At 35.0% G+C, this 22,792-nt stretch overlaps 1 protein-coding gene across 2 annotated transcripts in view; it reads right to left on the reverse strand.

Moving 5' to 3' along the window:
• The window catches only part of LOC110025628 (mitoferrin-like), a 28,617-nt gene extending 8,068 nt beyond the window's left edge, over positions 1-20,549 (reverse strand). For both annotated transcript variants that reach the window (XM_020726207.1, XM_020726206.1), the window contains exon 1: positions 19,624-20,549. In XM_020726207.1, the coding sequence (XP_020581866.1) occupies positions 19,624-20,382 (759 nt within the window). In that variant the 5' untranslated portion in view covers positions 20,383-20,549. The remainder of the gene's footprint in view (positions 1-19,623) is intronic.
• Between the last annotated feature and the right edge of the window lie 2,243 nt (positions 20,550-22,792).

Raw genomic sequence — 22,792 nt, forward strand, 5'->3', positions numbered from 1 at the left:
ATAATCTGATAATCTCTGACTTACTGTTATACGCAGCTTATTCAGATTAGCTTATTGGTGACATTCATGCCCCTGTCTGATAAAACTGTTTGAGGTAGCTGCTTCAGAATAGTTTATTGGTAGTACAGAAGCATATAGTGCAAAAGCATACAATCATCACAATCATCACAGATCAGTTCAAGATGACATGCAGTTCTCACACTCTCATGAGTACCAGAAGAAATAAAAAAAGTACAAAGATAAGTACAACTACAATGAGAGATATTAAAATATTTAATTTAAAACTCTGCCTATGTCTGTCCTCATCTGCACTATCAACCTGGGAAAACATCAGATTCACATGACTGCTTGCAGTGTAATATGTGGGACTGTCAGCCCACCGAAAGAAACAGCAACAAGCTGAAACACCCTTGACACAACCGTAGAATTGCCTCCCAATGAGACTGACGTGACGTGAGCAACGGAGATGGTAATCCATGAAATGAGCTTTTGACGAAACCATTTGTCTCTTTCTTCCTCCTGGCAAGCCTAGGCCTTTTCGAAATGGAACTGGACTCTCCTATCTCTTTTTGGTTAATACTAGGCCCTTTTTCATCAGCTATTACCTGTTCAGGTGGCAATTCATCTGGTATTCCTGAAAATCCAGATTCACTTGGGTTAAATGATTTCTTTCCAGTCGCCACAACTAGGGCTGTCAAAACGGCTCGTTGTTCGCGAACAGCTCGTGTTCGACTCGTTAAGAAGCTCGTGTTTGGCTCGTACGCTAAGTTAGCGAGCTGAACACGAACAAATATTTGTCCGTTCGTGTTCGGCTAATACTACCAATTATATTTATTTATACTACTAATCAATCATATATATATATATATATCTATATCTTTGATGAGTAGTATTTAAAAAAAAATAATTGACTGAAAGGGTACGAAGATTTATAATCAATTAAAAGTATTAATTAAGAAAATAAAATAAAAATTATTAAATTAGATTCAAATGATGTTTTAATTTAAACAAAAATTTTTAAATCTTGCCCCAATCCTTAATATCTTATTACATGAGTTAGGGTTGCAAAACAACTATTTGTTTGTGAACGGCTCGTGTTCGACTCGCTAAGCAAACGAGTCGAACATGAACACGCTTTCTGAGCTCGAAATATAAATGAGTCGAACACGAGCAGAGCCGGACTCGCTCGTGTTCGGCTCATTTACACTTCTAGCCACAACCCCCCTAAACATTATGTCCAATTTTACCTCGGACTCTAGCTCAATTTCGCACTGCCTATATTTTTTAGCAGTTGGCATTACCTAAAACATAAGACATTTATTAGATGTGTTTAGGCATTAACGGAAAAAATAATGAAATTAACAAAAGAAGTTTGTATTTATTACCTCCAATAGTTCTACTCATCATTCATCTGGAGCATCTATAGTTCGTTTAATAGGATCCCAACCCAATCCGGTAGATCCACGTTTCAGCTCCTTCCATATTTTTCATTCCTTCTTCAATTGGTCTCATTTGTTTTTGAATTTAAGCCTGTCGTAATCTCTTCTAGTCAATTCTTTGAATCTCTTAGCAATATTTTATCAACCTTCCTTATTGAAATACGTGATTGGTCTGTTCCCCAGTTCAATTTTCTTAATACATAGATTGCAAAAATATTTGTAACATCTTTATCCCACATTGTAAAGGAACCCCCTTCATTCACCTTAAATATTGAACTTTAGGGAACAAAGGAAAGTAAGTATTCTCTAAATGTGTAATAAGAAATTCTCCATCCTATGAAATTAAAAAAAAAAAACATATTATAAATAAACATTGACATCCAACATTTATTTCCACAACAGTTCAATTAAAAAGAAAATAAAACAAGTGAACAAGAGATTTATGTGGTTCGGCCAGTGACCTATATTCATAGATGAAAACCCACAAAAATTTTATTAGGCACAACATGAAAGAATACATATATATTTATGAACCCAAAAATAGAGTTCCACTATAATTCTCATAGCACTATAATGCTCTCATATCTCACATAGCACTATAATTCTTACATAGCACTACAATGCTCTCAAATGCCAACCAAACAACTCCCAAGTTTGTATTTATGAAGCAAGCATATACGAAGCCATTAGGAGACCAAACTGGAGATCAAACAGTAATATCGCTAAAGCTGCATTTCAATTTCAAGGGACAAAAAATATGGAGCAAGAGTCATAACAATATTGTAAAGGAAATCCCAACAGTTGTGCCTTAAAAGCAATAATCATCAAATGGATAAAGCAACATGATCAGTATTCAGCAAGCATGAAAGCGGGAATTCTGCTTATACTAATGGTTACATGAGAAACATAACACATTTCCATGGAGAACACAAGAAATGACAAGCTGCAGCAATTAGAAGCTTTCATTTTTAGCTTCAAAGTAATCTGTCAGAATAATGCAGACATCACCGACCCAAGAAAAATTCACGGCTCATACTAATGGCATCACCAGCAAAAAAGAACTATATTTTTAGCTTCAAAGTAATCCACAATTTACTCATATTGGACAGATGCAAATTAAAAGCCCTCAATACATGTAAAATTTGTCAATTAAAAGCCTTGAAACCAAAAAATGCTACAGCTACTTCACAACTTGAATCAAAACTGCAGCTAATCAAACCATCCCAAAAGAGTCTTCTCCTCTAGCAATTAACAATATTGCTTTTCTATGCAATCACAAGCTCAAGAAAGCATGAATTCTGCTTTGCTTATCTCTTTAAAAGCTGATAAAGTTGTACATAGTGATAAACGGTCATTCATATGACTGTAAAGCAAATATTTAAGGAGGCTAAAATAAAAATAAAACGGCATTTACATAGTTACCAGCCAATCCCTATTACTTACGTATCTAACACCTAAAATTTGTTTTTTATTACATTTATATCACCCAAATTTTGCACATCACATAGAAAATTCCACCCTTTTAACTTTTAAAATGTGAAAAATACTTTTCCAAGCAAAGGTAAGGTGGTATCAATGCAAAAATTGTGTTATGTATGTTAAACCATAACTTCTCCAAACAGCAGGTAAACATATATCAATTTCTCCTCACATTATTGATGTGAGCTTTCCCAAAAATAAGAAAGTCATACAAGATTTCATAAAGGAAAAGCCAAATCTCTCCATCTTATGAACATAAAGAAAAAGCCAAATCTCTCCATTCTGTTGAACAAGAAAATGTGACTATTTTCATAACTATATCGAAGGCTTTCATAACTGTATCAAAGGCGAGGGCGAGGGAGAGACCGGAAGGACGAGAGCGAGGGAGAGACCGGAAGGACGAGAGCGAGATCAAAAAATTATACCTCATATGCGTCGATCTCTCCGTCAGTGAAGGACCAGAGCCTCGTAAGGGAAGGGCAAGGGCGAGACGGGAAGAGGCAAGGGCGAGGGAGAAACGGGAAGGGCGAGGGCGAGGGAGACAAGGGAAGGGCACCACAAGAAATATAACCCTAAACGCGAGAAGCATACGCGGCGGAGCTCCAGGCCAAATTGCGGAACTAATAAGGAATTAGCGATATTAAAACGCAACGGTAAGAAAACGTACCAGCAAACGCACTATTCAAACGGAACGGTGGCGTTTTCAAAACACCGCCGCTCCGAACAAACTGCCTTAAACGGGCCCTAAACCACCATAACCTTCATATGTATCCCTGGTTGATAGATTTCAACCACATCAATATCCATCTAACTTCTAATCTTATCAAAACAGCTCCTTAATAGTCGTATCAATCAAAAGCTCAAACTCAGAACAAGACATCTCATGTACATATACAAAAATTGAGAAGATTAATCAGAATAAAAAGTAAGAGCACAGTTTAGAGTGAGAGCCACCACAATCACTTTAGCTCACATGATCTCATGTCCAAATAAGTAATTTATTCAAAACTGTCACAAGCTTTTTAGAAAAACCATTTTTCCCAATCTAAACATATCAACCAAATGGCGACTAGGTCAACCCATATGCCTCTCGAAGCATCTAGTCTCAGTAATCTACCCATTTTAAATCATAATCAAAATTAATGTTATTATGTCCAAGGCACAGTGCATACTCAAGACATAACAAACATCAAGTATTCATCTACCTACGAGTTTACGAAAACTTGTCCCATCTAATCATCAATTTGCTTACCAAACCTCTCCCAAATTTTCTCAACAGTTCAAACTTGGGAAGACCAAAATGTAGCTGCAAAGCTACATAGTACATACTACTTTCATTACAAGTTTCTCTAGTCAAGCTACTTCTTAATGCCAAGCATCTTACCACCACATTATCTGGGAATGCCCGTAAAATAACAATTGGTTATAAAAAAATCAATTTGAGATATTTTAACATGATCTAGACTCTAAAAGCTCTATTACATTGAACTCTTATAGCTCTCGCTCCGCTTATAAAACCCTTATCCCAAGGAGAACTCTATTACTGTTAGATTCATTAATATTCTTAAGAAAAGAAAAAAACATCTCTTTTCACCAAAATGGATATAGGTTAACCGAACTGAACCATCTCAATAACTAAACAAGCCAAATGATTATATTGTGGTCATTGATATGATATCAATTGAAAGGTTGACTATCCTAATAAAATTACACGTTTCAAACTACTGATTCAGAAAAGGCATTTGATGGACCTCATGTAAGGAAACATGAGAATAGAACATACGCTTAACTTTCCTTTTAAACACTTTATTCAATAGTTCTCAAATTTAGAGAGAAAATGTAACACCTTGTTTTCCACGATCAATCTCAGTTTATAAATTAATAGGGGAGTGTGTTCGGGGCTTGCCAAATTCCATGGGCACCATAATCTTGCCAATGAACCTTGATCAACAGTGTTCAATTACATCAGTATCCATCTAACTAAATCTTATCGAATCAACTTCATGATAGCTAACTGGTCAAAATCCAAAAGTTACCTGGAAGAAAAAAACATTGTTGATGTATATAAGCAATATTGATCGAGAAAGTAAATCAAAATAGATAGAAAGAGCAAAATAGAGAGAAATCAATCTCAAATGAGATCGACAACCCATATCATTCCAATACACTCATTTTTTGTCCAATTGAGCACTCTATTCAAGATTACTTTGAACTTCTCAAAACAATAGCTTGCTTGATTCAAATGGATTGCCCACATAATAACTAAGCAAATCCCTCTGACTATCAAAAGGCTTGGTCATGCTGCTTTAATTAAGACATTCTCACCATTTCAAATTATAATCAGGTTATCCATCATTATCATCCCCAAGACGGCATGCATGAAAAATGGCAATCATCAAGTTTTTCATATAGCCACCATGGTCAGAAGCTGGTTCCATCTAATTGTCGTTATTAGAATAATAACTCTTTTGATTGATTTACCAAACTTAATTGATGTAATCCACTGTATGACCTTAAGAGTTCTAAACTGTCATTATAATGCCAGACAAATTTTTTAATTGTCCTACCATTTACTGCCACATCCTTGTGTCTCAAGGCATGGGAAGGATTAGTACCATCACAATTGACTATACAAAGAATAAAGAAGTCATTTAAAGGTATTTCAAGAGGATATATAATTATAGACAAAATCTCTTTTGTAATAATTCTACTTGCAAATTTTCTCCTCCCAAACCAAGGATAATACAACTTTACAACTTCTACTCTTGCTATTAGAAGTAAATCTCTCGCACTCGCTATAGTGGATGTAAGCTGGCCGAGTCAAATAATTGAAATCCTAAGGAATTGTTTGGTAACAGATTTAGTAAGCCCTGTAAATTTGGACGCACTAAATCTTGCCAATACCAGAATTTGTTGAATCTATTATTTAAGGCAAATGTGAGAAAATTTTGAGAAGAAATTAGATTTTCAAAATTCAGGATGATTTTCAAAATTCAGTATTTAAAAGTTGCAATTTTTTGTCCAGAAAGATTCCAAGTTAAGTCAGACTTATATCCATTATCAGACAGGCCCTAAGTAATTTTTAGAGTCCCATACATATCTCCTCTTCATCTCTCACCTCGTAACTAGAGATGACTCACTTGGTATGTCTCATTGATTGAATTTTGAACAAGCACAATTACATACATTTTTAGTCAAGATATCAGAAAGAGATTAGTATATGCAGTTGAAGGCTTTTCTTTTAAATCTTCTCCTACTATTTTCATATATGGTTGATTTTCAAGTATTCTTCAAAGCTCGCAACATCTCAAACCACTTAACACATATTATTTCCTGTATATCTTTGATCCAACCTCCTTGGACTCTCAAATGCTCGATTTATTTCTGAAATAAAACAAAATGAGTTTGCATTCATAGTACAAAACATTATTTGTTATTATCAATGGGAGATTTCTCTTATATTGCTAGCAGTCAAGGGTTTTCCATGGATGTGCGGGTGATAACAAACTGATTTCAAACAAGTTTTGCTCAACTCAAAAGCCAACTCTAAATTGATTTCATTTCATGATGATTTGGCATGAAATTGTTTTCAAGTTGGTTCTAAATTATAAAACGTGTGAATTTAGGAGGTTTGAACGAAGAATCTTTTGCATGAGCTACAAAATGTCAACTAAATGAACCAACACATACTTAATATTACCATTATAAAAAATATATAAAATTCAGTAATTCCATGTAAAAACAAAGAGAAACTCAAGTAAGGCATTGTAAATTTGAAATAGATTTTGGGCCAAGTAACTTGGTCGAAGCTGAAAATCAATTCAAAAAAAAAAAAATCAATTTTAATTTAACCAAATCAAACGAGTTTCAATTTTCACTTTTAGATTATAATTGACATTTTTTGTTCTATTACTCATGCTGATTATTATTAAATGTATAAATAGAACATCACTTAGATTTAATTTTTAAATTGCTTAATATTTGATAACAGTTCTTTTAGCTAAAATTTGACTTAAATTTCCATACGTCAAGGTTGTTAGAAAGGATAACTAATGAGGATTACATTAAATATGCATGCTTAAATTAACTGAAGCATACCACTGAAATTTCACGCTTCAGTTTAAAAAACAAACCTCTTGTGCGTCATGTTAGCATTGCATACAGAGAACCTTACTCTTGGTTTCTTGAAATGAGAAAGAGGAGAACACTTAAGAGAATTGTTGTAGATTGAAGAAAAAATTAGAACTCCACCTTTTGTGTAGCCTTACAATATTTTAAACTTAGAGTTAATAACAAACTTCCAAGAAAAGACCTAAAAATCAGCCAAAAAAGTAACAAGAAACAAAATTAAAAAAAAAATAGCAACTAACTCCTAAGATTAAGGAACAAACAAAATTCAAATAAACCTAGACTCAATAAGCAGTCCTAAGCATGTATTTCAACACTCCTGCTTGCTTTAGGATCTGTGAACACCAAGTTTCTGCCTTAGAAACTCAAACTTGTTGATTGGAAGTGACTTTATAAGCAAATCTGTCAACTGATCTTCAGATTTGCAGTAAATCAGAGTCACAAATTCTTCTTTCTACCCTTCTCTTAGAAAAAATAACTTGATATTGAAATGCTTAGTGTTCCCATGAAACACAGGGTTATGAGAAATGACAATGGTACATGACAATGGTACGAATATCGACACCATTGGTAGTCAATTGCATGCTGTCACCAGAAACCCAAATGAGTTTTGAATCACTTAAGCAAGCTTTACTGACATCGTCTTCCAAGCCCGCATGTTTAGTCATTGGCACCATTTTGATGAAGCTTGAGCTTGACTCGGGTTTCTCTTCTAGCACTTGTTATGTGGAACTTTGTTGCCTTTGAACTTGAGATTGCAAAGCAGTCACAAATGTTAACAGATAGTCACAATGCAAAGCAGTCACAAATGTTAACAGATCTTTTTTTTCTTTTGCAGCGAACAATGCTTTTTTCAACGACATCTTTTAATCGAACTTCCGCATCTGCTTGTGAAACCCTGGTGCTTCCTTCAACTCGAACTACAACTGCTTCTAATAAAACAACATGTTCTATAGCATTTGCGATCTTAGAACGCCAAAAATGTGCCTCGTGAAGAGCAGAGTCTCTCTGCTTGAACAGGATCTCTCTATCTCTGCTAAATGTTGCAACCTTTTCTTCTGATTCTTTTAACTTAAGAATGGTTTCTTGAAGTTTTTTACGCCAGTCGTTCAATTTCTGTGTAAGCAAGCCTCCTCTCTTCATCCATAGCAAGAGCTACAGATGCAGCTACTTCAGCAGTCTAAGCTGCCTCAGTTAACTTGTTTGCTAACTCACATATAGTTGAATCTCTTGCACGTAATTCTTTGGCCAATTTCTGAAGTTCTTCATCTTTAACTCTAAGTGTTTCCTTCATTATTGTAAGATCATCTAAATGACCTTCATTACCCTCATTAATCAATGAAACTTCTAGTTAGTGGGCATGTTTTACAGAACTTTCATTGGGAAAAGAGTCAAAAACCTCTTGCTCCTCCAGCATTGGATTGAGTGAAAAACTCCTCCCTGCCATCTTAATTTCAAACATCCTTTGGCATGTAGCATCCTCTATCACACAAGCCTTCTCCATAAACATCACTTTGAATCCCTTTTCTATTAATTGACCAACACTGAGCAAGTTTTGATCAATATCTGATACATAGAGAACATCGGTGATCAACTTGGTTCCTAAACAACTTGCAATGGCTACGGTGCCATTTTCTTTGACTACAATATATTCACCATTCCCAATTCTGACCTTCTTGGACTCGGTGCTCTTCAATTCCTTGAACAACTACTTGTTAAGTGTCATATGATTACTTCAGCCATTATCAATGAGCCAGTTTTCACTTGTTTCAGAACTCGTGAAACAAGTTGCAACGAAAAGCTGGTCATCTTCTTCTTGATCTTCCACTTGTGTTTCGTCTCCTTGCTGTTGATCATTATTCTTGCAAATGATAGCTTCATGTCCCATTTGATTGCACTTGCTGCACTTTACATCTGGTCTTCTCCAGCATTTGAAAGGAGGATAACCTTTCTTGCCACAATGTCGAAATGGAGGAATGGAGGGTAATCTTAATCTTTCTCTTTTCCACTTGTAGCTTGAAACTTCTTGTTCTTGGGCCTCCTATTCCTTTCATCATCTTGATGCTTGAATGGAAGAGCTCCTTCAACGGCTCTTTTCCTCATTACACGCCTCTGCTCTTGTACTTGTAAAGCACTTAAGAGTTCTGTCAAAGTCAAAGCAATCAGCAATCTTTGACAGATCCTTTGTGTTTTCTAAGGTGGTGATGGTAGCCTCAAATCTTTCAGGCACTGTTACAAGGATTTTCACAATTCTTGAATCTTCCAGGGAAGTAATTTGACACGATTTGCTATCTTGAGTAGTCTGTCAGAGTACTCCTTTATGGTTTCTGTCTCCTTCATCTTTTGTAATTCAAAGTCACGAACAAAATTTAGCACCGAACCAAGTTTAGCACACAAAATTTAGCACCTGCATCCCTCGAATTCTTTCATCTCCTTCATACTCAGCTTTGAGATAATCCCATATCTCCTTTGTCATTTTCAATGACATGATACGAGTGAAGATCGTGGAGGAAACTGCAACAAACTGGCAGGTTTTTGCCTTGGACTTCTTTGTATTCTTCTCTTTTTGTGCTTTAATTTGTGCTACGATGGGATTTTCAGGGAGAAGAGGAATGTCATAGTCTTCTTCCACTCCTTCCCAGAGATCCAAAGCTTCCAGGTATGTCTCCATGCGGGCTGCATGCGTCCAGTAGTTGTCTCCGTCACACACTGGTGGAGCAACTGAGGAAAAAAAACCTTCGATCTCCATAACTGCTCAACTTCCATTGCCTGAGGAAAAACTAGCTTCGATCTCCATTGTCGCTCAAACTCACACAGGTCCCTTAAGAAGAGAGCGTTTCTTCCAAATTGTTGGTTTCTTGAAATGAGAAAGAGGAGAAAACTTAAGAGAATTGTTGTAGATTGAAGAAAAAATTAGAACTCCATTTTTGTGTAGCCTTACAATATTTTAAACTTGGAGCTAATAACAAACTTCCAATAAAAGCCCTAAAAATCAGCCAAGAAAGTAACAACAAACAAAATTCAAGAAAAAAAAACAACTAACACCAAAGATTAAGGAACAAACTAAATTCAAATAAACCTAGACTCAATAAGCAGTCCTAAGCATGTATTCCAACACTTACATTATAGATTGCAAAATATGCATAGATGCAAGAGTTATTGAATGCTTCAAAAGTCCATACATTTATCAATAAAGGTTAAAGAACATCCATAAATATTTTGAGAGTTTAATTGGCTTTAGGCATGCTAAAAAATAGAGCCCAAAAAGCCTAATAACGAGCAAAAATAGGCAATAACAACTGAAGATCAAAATTCACAAATGTTTCAAGCCACTAACTAAACAGAGCCTGTAGATCTCTCCATGACTTCAGGGACTCTATCGGACTGCTTCATGACTCTTAAAGTGCTCAAGGTTATGCTCTAGATATTTTTTCATGACAGAAGATAGGGAAGGAGACTTAACTTCCATGCGTTGGAAGACAGCCTTAGGCTTAAAAGACCATTATTTTAGGCTTGTCTACTTTCCAAAACACCAGCAGGTCTTTGTATAAAAAGAAAATTTGCAAAAGATACATTTGGAAAAATGATGCCAACAATTAATGGAATTGATTTTGATGTGCTAATATTACAAAATGGCCTCCATTTATTCCACTTTGATAACCCTATTGATAGGATTGAGTCCGGGATCTCCTTTTACGGAAAAGGATGGTCGTGATTTGGTCATATGAAAGACAATTTGGTCATATGAAAGACAGGTTTTAAACGTCGTTCCCATGTGTCACACTGCCTAACCTAACCTTCCTCTTTCGCTCAGAAAGCCAATCATAAAAGCAAAATTGATAGCAAAATGGGAAATCTCTTGTTATGGATGGTACAACTTCAACTAAGAGCCCACAGGACTTGCTTAATGTGTGCCGAGTGTTTCAATCTTATTAAATGGTAAAATCATCTATCAGAAAATAGTTTAAATATGGAAGCAGCCCATCTGCAGTTTGTGTCATACCTCATTCATGGCTTCAAGCATTGCCCGACCAAGCCAATTGAAATTAATGTTGAGAAACCTTGAAAGCCGGACATCAAGGAGCAAAAACAAAGCACAGAAAAGACAATACTACAGCTTTCTCCTCTCACTTGATGATAACTTGATGATCAAGCATAACTAACCAATTCTGATTTAGATAGATGACTCCCGCTGCCTTACAGAGGAAAGGTAGCAGCACAAGTGGTAAGAGACAATGGACACAGGCATTAACTCTAATGAGGAAAACAGTCTAATTGCTTGGATTGACCAAAACGTTATAGAAATTATGCAATCTCTCACAAAGGAATTAGGAGAGTCAGAAGTTTGCAACCCATTATACCCATTTCATTTAGTATATCTAGAATGTATTTTTGTTAAGAGATAAAAATATCAACCTTTGAGTGAGTAACTTCAAATTCAAGAAAATATTTAATTCTTCTCACATCTTTACTTCAAATTCTTTAGATAGTGGGTCTTTCACTTTCGTAATTCATGGTGATCATCTCCCAATATAATCCATCATTCACATATGCTATGAAAGTTGTAGTTTTGCTCGCATTAGATTTCTTCATGAACAACCCTGCGATCTCTGAAATTTTGTTTGAACATCATCATTTCAGTAGCTTTGGTGAACTTCTCAATCCAGGCCCTTGGAGAATATTTGTGCTCATATAGAGCTATCGTCAACTGGCATGCATAGTCCGCACTTAAATCTAGATTAAAATCTAATTGAGCGTTCCATATGGGCCTACTCTTCTAGTGCATCATGTAAAAATGAATTTTAAATCCAACGATTCTGAGAACATTAAAGGGTTGTTTGGTAGCTGGTTTTAAATAGGATGTACGTGGGATTTAGGCTAAATCCTGCCAAACGACAAAATGCACTTCCATAAATCCTGTGATTTGGTAAATCTCAAATTAATGCCGATTCATTTTCAAAAAAAAAAAAGACATCGATTCGTCGTAAATCCGGGATTTAGTAAATCCAGTGTATCGGAGGATTTAGTAAATCTGGGACAAGCTAAAAGGAAGAATGGCGTAAATAGGCTTACCTTCCTCAATGGCTTCTGGAAGGAGCGGAGCAGATGGATGAGAAAGATGGGAGTTTCGGTGGTCTCCGTAAGCCGTGATCCCGTCGTTACCTTCCCAGCTAGCTCTAGTAGCGATTGTATTGCAATGGTTCATTCACAAAGGTGATGGTTTTGAGTGAAACTGGGAGGGGGAGGGGGAGGGAGAGGGGGAGGGGGATCGGAGAGGGTTTGGGAAGGGGATCAGCTCCCATTTGTGTTCTGATTGATACTGTATATGCCCACCTACATCAAATTAATTTATTTCCTTTATAAATTCTAACAACCCCCAAATTTAGTTTTATTTTAGGGCTCTCCATTATGACAATTTTTCATTCTGGATTCTCATGTATTTTAGGAATAATAGCTCAAATATTGATATTTTTTAACCACTAAGAAACATTTTATGGGAGGGGAGGAATAACTATTGGAAAGTAAAATAAAGTTGGCTATTGAATGCTTGAAGTTAATACATAAGGCTGACATCATGTTGGGTTTGAATTTCAGGTTAGAGATCATAGCTTCACCGCATGATGCTTGAACTTGCAAGATTCCAGATGGTTGAGCATGCCTTAGATGAGTGTTATACTCCACTTTTTTTCTTAAGTGTACAAGTAAAAATGGTTAATGTTCATTAGGAAAGATGTTATTGGAATTGTTTTACAAGAGGTTTACTTCAATATTGCAGGGAAGTCTCAAGGCTACTAGAGACTTGATGGGTTGGTTGGTCAATTGGGATTCCAAATTTTAGAGAACTAAATAGTCTTTACTCTAAGGCTCTCCTAAAAACAAAGATGCTCATAGAATCTTTAATTTTCAGTAAAAAATTACATCCCAGGAGAAGAAGAATCTTTTGGAAAAGAGATGGTGACACTCTTTATTAGCTGAGGAATATACTAAAAAGCATTTTAAAGTGCTTTTAGATCGCCTTTAGTATTTTGATGTTGTTGATGGTTATAAGCAAAGTCCCAAAGGTTTTCCAGCAGAAGCAATGAGTATGCAGAAACATTTCAGCGAGGATTTCAATGGGTGTTTTGTCTTATAAAATAACTGGAAGATGATTTATTGGGTAGTAAAAGTGATTTCCTTGATAACTTTTAGGACATTACTCTCAAAGAACAGAGCCCTAGAGGTATCAAGGAGAGATGACTTATTCTTTTGACACGATTGCTCAATGATGATTTCATTTCTGTGGATGTAAGAAAAATGCTTGATTAAAAAAATTCTTCCCCCTAGTAGACATAAAATATTTAATATTAATGTAAAACTAGGTAAGAAACATTTTATGGAACATGGAAAGGATTGTAAACACATTGGATTTAGTTTTTATGAGAAAAAAATTAAGTTGTGTGAGCAATCATCTATCAAAACAACTAACCATCTAACACCATTAATATTAATGATGCAAGGTGGCACACATATATCGGTGCCTAATAGGGGAAAATGTACAAAGGTTTATAAGCAGGTTAAAGAATAAATAACTCAATGGTGTTTAGTCATTTGATAAACCTCACATTACAACTCTTTAAATTTGATTTTATTGAATAATATAAGAAATATGGACTGTAGTACAATAAAAGATAGATGAATAAGATGGAGCCAAATTTGTACGCTTCTTGAATCAAAACTTTTAAATTAACCTGACTAAAGCAATTGATTATTACTATTTGCATCTATATAATAAATTTCTCTTTCCTTAGTATGCCCAATCATCGTTCTTCAATTTTGAAATGACAATGATTAGAATAAAAACTAAAATGCAATTTTGGTATGATGACAATAATAGATAAAAGATTCATGGATAATTTAGGTATGAGGATAACATTCGACAACGCAAGGTAAAGTGTCTTTTATAGGTTCCTTTTCGACAATTATCGGTGCATCAACTAGGGTTATTTTATGACTTCCTAGGCAAAGTATATAAAAATAAAAAAAACGTTGAAGAGTTGATAATGAGATCAGTTGCTCCCGACAACATTTTCCTATTTTCATTTGAACGTGTTTAAGGACAATAAAGATATGAAAAGGAAAACACACACCCATTATTTAAGAAAACACACACCCATTATTTTATCAAATGTTGCCAATAAGGTACAAAGTTTTGATATTTTATTTTACTTTAGTCCTTAAATGTTTGAACAATTTCTTCTTCTGTAGTATTTGCATAATAGCGTCCAAATTTGTTCTCATATGGATACTTGGGGTGCATTTGAGACAACAATGTGGTGTCACATTGCAATTTTTCTTGTTTAGTAAAACAGTTTTTTGTCAGCGTTCTTAAAAAACTACAGTTAAAAGCTGTATTTCCCCATCATACCTAGCTACATGCGGTGGCTGCCAAAAAGCTACGGTTTGACTTTTTCAAGAAAAAATTTTTTTAATATCCAACATAGCTTTCTGAACAGCAGTTTTTTCTTTAGCAGCTTCACAGTTACTTCTTCAAACAATTGCAGCTACCCCAAACAGACCCTTTATTGTATAGAGATTTCCCTTGAAGTTTTTAACAGAATTCTTAGTACTTTTGTCTTTAAAAATAATTACATAATATACCTTCTTAATTATTGGACCTTTTGGAGCTTAGAAAAGGCTTGTATAGCTCAATTCTGCTTGATTTTGATGTGGGGATAGCAATTAGGGCAACATTCTCACCAATGGGTATTGTTTCTGCCATAAAGCTGTCACCCTTATTCACTTTTAATAATAGACAAAAGATTGAAAATGCAGTCATTTCCAAATATTTGGATGCACAGCTATTTATATTAACATATAACACCACAAGAAATTCATGAATATTTGTTCCTACAAAAATTTCTAGCATTACAGCATCTTTACTGTATCTCATCTTTTATACTAGTACTAATCAAGTTCAAACTATAGAAGTTTTATTTTATTTTAAAAATTGGTAACTTAAAGAATACATTTATTGGTGGTGTTAATTATGTCTTAATCACATTGAGTAAAGCAACATTACATAACTTTAAATATATCTGCTTCACCGCACTTAAAATATCCTTGGTTATCGTTAAGAACACGAAGGTCCAACAAACTTTTAGTATCATCAAATACCATTGTCAATACATAATTGAGGAATTCTCTACACCCCATCTAGCAAAACTAACACATAAAATAAATGATATTGAGGTATTGCTCTTGTCGATCTAGTTTTGAGTGAGTTTGTTTTCTCTATCAAAATGTTATAGTTCTATAAATTTGCATCATCTCCTTTCAAGAAGCTCATTGTGCTATTTCGTCTCAAACCTCTAAAATTATATAAGCTTTCTTGTGCTGCAAGACAGGTTGGAGCTTTTGTTCTTGTTTTCTGCTTTGTATCTATCGATATAACTGTTTGGCAGTTTGTGCTCATTTCTTCTCCCTAATATATTTGTCATTACCCTGTCTTTCGTGGAAAAACAACACAACAAACATGAGTCACAGCCAAATCAACTACAAGCTAGCTCAGTCTCAACACTAGTCTCAAAGTGGTAAAAATAGAAGGCTTGGAACACTGAATTGTTCTGAACAAATATAAAACTAAAATAGTTAAAATCTACAGCGCCTATAAAATCTAATAAACCAAATACTAAGGTACTCACCGTAAAAAAATGAAGTGAAGATCCATTAGATATGAGTATAAACATAATAAAATAAAAAATCTAAACATTGCCCTGAATAAAAATGCTGTAGACAGATCATATGCAAGAATTATCAAGTTGATAATTCCAACAAAAATTTGAATTACGCAACATGGACTGTATTTTTTAAAAACATTAAAAAATAATTTAAGTTGGCTTTCGAATAAATGCTCACAGCAGAATAGTTAAGAAGCACATGCCTTAGTGCAAAATTTGAAATAAAAATAGCTCAAAACGCTTCAGTGCAAATAAACTCTCGAGATAACACAATGCACTTTAGTCCCACAATTAAAAAAAAAAACAAGCATAACAACTTATGCATCAGATTAGGTATGTCAGGTCAGAACCTAACACAATAAAGCTTGGATATGTGAATTCTTAACATATCCGGAAATTCAGAAAGAGAACGTTTCTATTTATAGATCTAAATTTGCCAATATGACACAGTAGGTATCTCAGTCTTCCCATCAAAATACCTATCTACTAAATCTACCTTATTTAGCTTGGTAATCCAATCAATCCTATGATTAATAACTGCTACTTTTTCAAACTTGTAGTTCAACAAAAGCATAAGATAATCAAGCTTTATCAGGTGAATTACTAATTTAACCCAATAAATAAATTTCGCACTTATTAAAAAATTACCGACATATGCAGGCTTTTTGCAAAAATATTTTATAAATTCAGTATTTTGATCCACCAAATTTCACAACCTAGAAAGTAAAACAAGAACTATGAACTACAAGTATCAAAATAGTGGGAGATCACAGAGTCATGACGTTTTTAGTAGTAATTAAAATCAAAATCTTCAACAAAACAAATGAAGATAAAAGGTCCGTTTGGAGTAGAGGTGCGGCACCGCACCGCAGTTTTATCTGTTTTAGATAAACTGTGTTTTGACATCTTTTTTAAAAAACAGCCGCTGAAATCTGCATTTTCTCACCGGTTCAGGCTAGGTGCGGTGGCAACTTTGTAGCTGCTGTCTGACTTTTTAAAAAAAAATTGTACTGGCCACCGCAGCTTTTTGAATATCAGATTATTTTTCAAAAGTTTCATGATTGCTTTTCAATAAACTACAGCTGCCCCCAAACAGAACGAAAGTTATAATGTTAATATTTTATTGAATACTAACCTAGCCTTGACATTTTTAATTAAGAAAAAGAATCCAAATTTCAATTGCCATCCTTAAGCCCAAAACAAATTATTAGATATTAAAAGAGGAATCACAGCCAAGTGCATGACAATCATTTGTTGATGAGAGGCAAGCCAAGACAAATTTAGTTGGTTTCTGCATTAATTCACAACAAAAAAAGAACCAATGAATACAGATTAAAGGAGAATAAGAGACTACATCGAAAGAATACAATTAAAAAGAAGTCAAATTTTGGGTGATTGTTGTTTATAACGGCATTGTTGAAACATTAATAAGGGCTAACGAGGATACTGATAATGAAAAAGGGTCCATATTGAATTTTTTCAAAGAGCATAAAGCATTCACCCATCATAACAGCTGCATGTGATAACCAAAAATACAAGTCTATACTAAAACTTGCTCCCCAAGTTTATAACAGCACGAGTCATGACAAATATTTTACCAATGCATGAGAAAGATTACAGAGTTTGATCTTAAAAACTACATTAACATAATTATAATTTGTAACTAGGATGTTTGATCTCAAATATGTTTTTTTTACCATTAAATAGAAACAAGGTAATAGTAATTCAAAATAAATCAACCATACATGGGTTTACATTAGGAGGCAAAACAAAATATGAACAAATTAAAAAAATGAATGTTGCGGCAATGAAAAGCATGAAAGATGCTAACTACAGATAAAAAGTGAGCTAGACTACGATTCAAAAGTAATTATTTTAATGGACCAAAATAAAATACAATCGCACCTAGAAGAATCCACAGTATTGTTGCTAGAAGTAGCATGTTCAAGCCCTACTATATTCCACTATACTAATCCTTTATAGCACAAGCAAAAGATCCTCCTCCAAAAGTCATTTGCATTGAAGAGGGAGCCATTCCATTTAGTTCGAATTGAAATGAGACATAACAGTAAATAACAATAGCATATGCTTCAAATATTTACACTACTAATGAAAAGAATCTTGGAACAATAAAGACTCACCCGTTCATTTAAGAAAGTGAATCACATCCCTTCATTTATATATAATTTCGAAGTAAAAAGCAAATCAGATTATCTATTTGTTCACAAATTTCCTATTCTATCGATCTTAATTGCATTTCCATCATTTCATTAAAATAATAGTTGTTGAATCATTATAATAATTAAGTAGAAAAATTGTTCTATAACTGCTATCATATTTTTCTACAGTTTTTTACCAAAACATGTACCCTTTTTTATTCTTTTTTGCCAAACAGAGATTTTATGAACTTCCAATCAAGTTCCACAGATATACATATTTGCGATGGAATTATGAGTACAAGAATTAATATTTATCTTGAATAAAAAATGGTGACAACTTAAAGGATTGCTAAAATCTCACTTTTATTCTGCTGACAAAGAAAAAGAGATGTGGATTTGATTGGAACAATTGAGAAAAAAACAAAGGCAAAGTGTGCAATAAAATATGCAACTGAATTTTAAATGCAAGCAATTGCATTGGATATTTCTTGGCAATACAAGTTTGCTAATGAAATATGTGTCAAGGTTACATATAAATCTCAAAGGAGAAATCAAGAAGTTCATAGTGTAAAATATTTTTTAGGAGAGCTCCAAAATCATCATCATAAAGAAGAAGTGGGGTAGCAATAGAAGCAAAAGCTAGAAATTTCTTCAAAATTGAGGGCCGAATAAGAAAAGTAAATCATAAAAAAAAAAAAGTAGACAAGACCCTAGTGCCACGACTACAAATTCCAATGATATAAACGAAGATGGTTGGAAGCGAGCACTCAATAGCAAGTGATCAAAAAGACTTAACACCTTGAGAACAAAAATAAGAAAGCCCTTCCACTTATAAAGAAGATTGAAGTCTTGTTAATGATGATGAGAAGTTAAGGTGAAGAAAAAACTCTTAAAAATAAACATTCAAGCAGACAGTGTTACATGTGCTGTTGTTGATCCTAATAGTTGCAGGAATCTCATACATGCTACTTTAATTGATAAGCTCAGAGTATTAGCTGCATCCTACCAAAAATATGGTGACACATTAATAGCAAGTTTGATATGGTAAAACATTTCAAAGTAAAACTTTTCATCACTGAACAGTTTATAGATAAGTTTACCCATGATATTGTTCCTCAAGATTTGTCATGTAATCCTAATAAATCCGTATTTTTGGGATAGAAATGTTATCAATTAAAGGAAAAAAACACACACACACAAATCTTTATAAAGCAAAGGAAAAGATATGTAGTGCCTAGTCCTATTTCAGTTCATTAAGGCCCCGAAAGAAATTGACCTTGAGCCAAAACTACAAAATCACACAACTACATCCAACAACACAAAAACCTCCATGAGATTCAATGATGTAATATAAAATGACGAAAACACCCTCCCCCCTCCCTCCCTCCACATTAAACTCTTGGGTCGATTAAATTGTGGTTTCTATTAACTACACATCAACTCCATCGTAAGTATAGCCCAATAACCTCCCTTATGGTTTCATTCGTAGGTTGAACTCTGATATCTGAATTTTGATAAAAAAAGAAAGCACCATCAAACTTCATCACAAAAATGAAGTTTGGATTGGAAAAAAAATAAAAAAAAAAGTTAAAAATTTGTTCTATTATATATACTAATGAGAGATAAAGTGCCGGAAAAATGCAAAACAAATCGGGAAGAAGAAAAAAAGAGAGCATAAGTATGCAGAAATCAGAAAAGCACCTGGCACTGCAGCTGCGTCTTTACGACATCTAAAGGCGTAGTCACAGCCGCTGCAAGCGCCCCAGCCGCCGCCCCTGCATGCAACAAAAACCTTTCATCGTCTGTGTTCTCGGGAGAGATTTCCATCAGCCCTCTTTTTGCAGCCTCGTATGTTGCAAAATGCACCGCGGTGAACGGCGCATTCATCAGCACCGTCGTCCGGTAAGAAGCGTAGAATGCCCGAAAGCCTTCCTCCTTCAAAACCCTCCGCACGCAATCGGCGACCCCCCTGTACGGGCTGCTTCCTACCTGCAGACGCTGCTTGACGGTGTCCATTGGCGTGAAAACAGCATCGCTTGCGACTGTGGCGAGAACACCAGCGGTCGCGTGAGCGGCTGGATTGTTCGGGTGGTCTTCAGTGAGAAGGAGGCGCTTGGAGATCTCGTAGACGGAGAAGTAGGCAGCGTGGGCAGGCCCTGCGCCGAGTCCCATCGCAGTAATGCCGCGGTAGAGACCAAGGAAGCCGTCAACGCGGATGAGGGAGCGGAAAGCGTGGCGTAGACCGGGAGACGGCTTGCAGGGGAGGCTGTGGGTCTGTATGCGGGTCTTGAGGGTGTCGACGGGGAACATGGCTGTGTGTTCCACTACTCCAGCGACGGATCCAGCCGCCATGTACTGCCAATAGACAAGGCCATCATGGGATGTAGCGAGGTCAGCAGCGGCCGCTGCGGCCGGGGGGAGAAGATCCGGGGGATGGAACTTAGGAGACGCGTCGGCCATGCGAGAAGTTGAGGGAATGTGAAGCTAGTTGGGATTAGTTAGGTATACGGTGAGACGACGACGAAGATCACAACCTAGTCGCCACTACCGACCGTTTGACAATCTTTGAGTCGGTCTAGGCCTGCTGAAACAATTTTGGACTTGTCTCACTGCGTCTTTATCCGATTTTCTACTGCTGCGGCTGCGGAAATGGATTGGAGCTACTATTATCTTAAGAATTTTAATTTAGTAATAATTTCTTGATTAGTAATAATAACACCGAATATCCAAAAGCTGTCGTGGCATAGAAATTCTTAGTCAAATTTGCGTCAAATTTGTAACCATCTCGACGTACAATTTTCCATGTTTGAAGAGAATTTACCTTCCAAAAAACTTAATTTAAAAGTAACGGCCTAAAAAATTCTATCATAAAACAACCGTATATATGGCTGTTTGAATAAAAAATCCGGTGTGGAAAGTTAAGGACCAATATAACCCTGAATTCTTTCTACTTCAGATCACTGCAATGGCGTCTCTGTTTTCCAATTGCGGTCAATTCAACCACTTGAATCCACTAATAGAAGACTATACATCAACAACTTTCAAAAAATAAATTTCAGGATGAGCGGTGGGAATTGCCAACCCCGCAACCGCCTGAATGCTCTTCTACCTCGTCGGATCCACTTCTATGGTCGCCGGAGTCGCCGGAGAAGCCGGAGAAGCCTGAGTCAGGTGACTGTTGTGGTTGTACAACAATAGAATTGTCAACAAAGAGATGATTTCTATTTATTTTCGACATTTTTAATACCAAACATGGAACGTAGGTTGCAAAACAAAACTTGGTTTGCATTCTGTAATGATATAGGGTCTCTGTTGCGGTGGAAGAAATGTTCAAAGAAAATCCCAAATCCCATCTAAATTAAGCTTTTATGATTTCGCTGCGTCCGCCAAAACTATGATGAGGAAGAAGCGAGTTCTCAAACGAGGCATTAGATGTGTTTCAAACTTCACCACTGACAAAGCCCCAACCACCGGGTGAATTAGAGTTAGAAACTTGAGACCAATAGGATTGGCATGTAGAAAACAACCAGCAAACAACAAATTAGCCTTACATTTATATAAATGGTAGTTGTTAGTATCAAATTATTTTTAACTATTTCATAACACATTGGCTACTCTAATTTTCTCAACCATTTTCGATTAAAGTTTTAAGCAAAAAAAAGTCGCATTATATTTTAGTTATCAATGTTGATGCTCTATCTTCCAAATCACATAATCTTCCCTTTTATTAGGAGAACAACCTATTCAATTATCTAACATTATTTAATTTCTAATACTTGTTCTATAACATCACCCAAATTTTGCCAATGCCAAAAAATGTATGTTTGCTAAGCACTCTCATCTAACACTCATCTTCATAGGATCATTGTTTCTCATTCCATTGAGAATAGTTACATCAACCACGCATCATCGTCTAATTTCTAGTGTTTATTATTCATCATCGTCTAATACCTACAAATAATTGATGCTCAATATTTGCCAACGATCGATCAATATCCAATATATATCAACTATCAACATATGATATTCAACTTCTTGTCCCATTGATCATCGCCTAACATTTACCATCAATTAATGTGCAATGCTCATTCTCCAATCAATCTAATCTACTCTCGTATCAAGAAAACAACCAAGCCAACAAGCAATGCTTGCCTTCCAATGCCCATTGATATTAGTTGTTTAACATTACTCTATGATAATTTTAGAATCTTAAGAATCCTTTTACTTAGTCATAGAAGGTTGTACCCACAATAAAAAAATACTAAATTATAGTATTGTTTTAATTGATTAATAAGGAAGTTATTCCTCAGTAATCCTTGCTCATATTAGTTAATAGTTTCAATTGGGAAATGACCCATCAATTTTTTCACAAAAGAAAATATCGTGCATCATGTATGCTTCTCTTAATTTATATATGTGTGAGTGGGTCATTTGACAACTCTAAAAGGTTTACTATTGAGAACTTTATATCACATAAGAAATAGACATCATTTTTGAAAAAAAACATTCTCATCTTTGTTGATCAAACAAATTTAACATTGAAAAAATTTATACGCGCGGAGACTTTCACACCCCTTTTCAAAACATTTATAACAAATTAATCCTTATATAGTTATTTTTTTTAGGGTAACATTTATTTTTGATGAAAAAATATAAGAGCAAGACAGAATGTCTTCATAAAACCTAGTATAATCTTGAAAGGATGTTTATGCCAACGACATCCTGGGCATGATTGTCAAAAACTAACTATTTTTACTATTATTACTAAACATATCAATAAAATTTTACTTCGTCTAAAATATTATCATAAGCAGTGAGGTGGACTTCCTAGGCTTTGGCAATATTTTATAATATATCAATAGCATATGCT

Source organism: Phalaenopsis equestris, unplaced genomic scaffold, assembly GCF_001263595.1.
Source record: "Phalaenopsis equestris unplaced genomic scaffold, ASM126359v1 Scaffold000317, whole genome shotgun sequence".
NCBI lineage: Eukaryota > Viridiplantae > Streptophyta > Magnoliopsida > Asparagales > Orchidaceae > Phalaenopsis > Phalaenopsis equestris.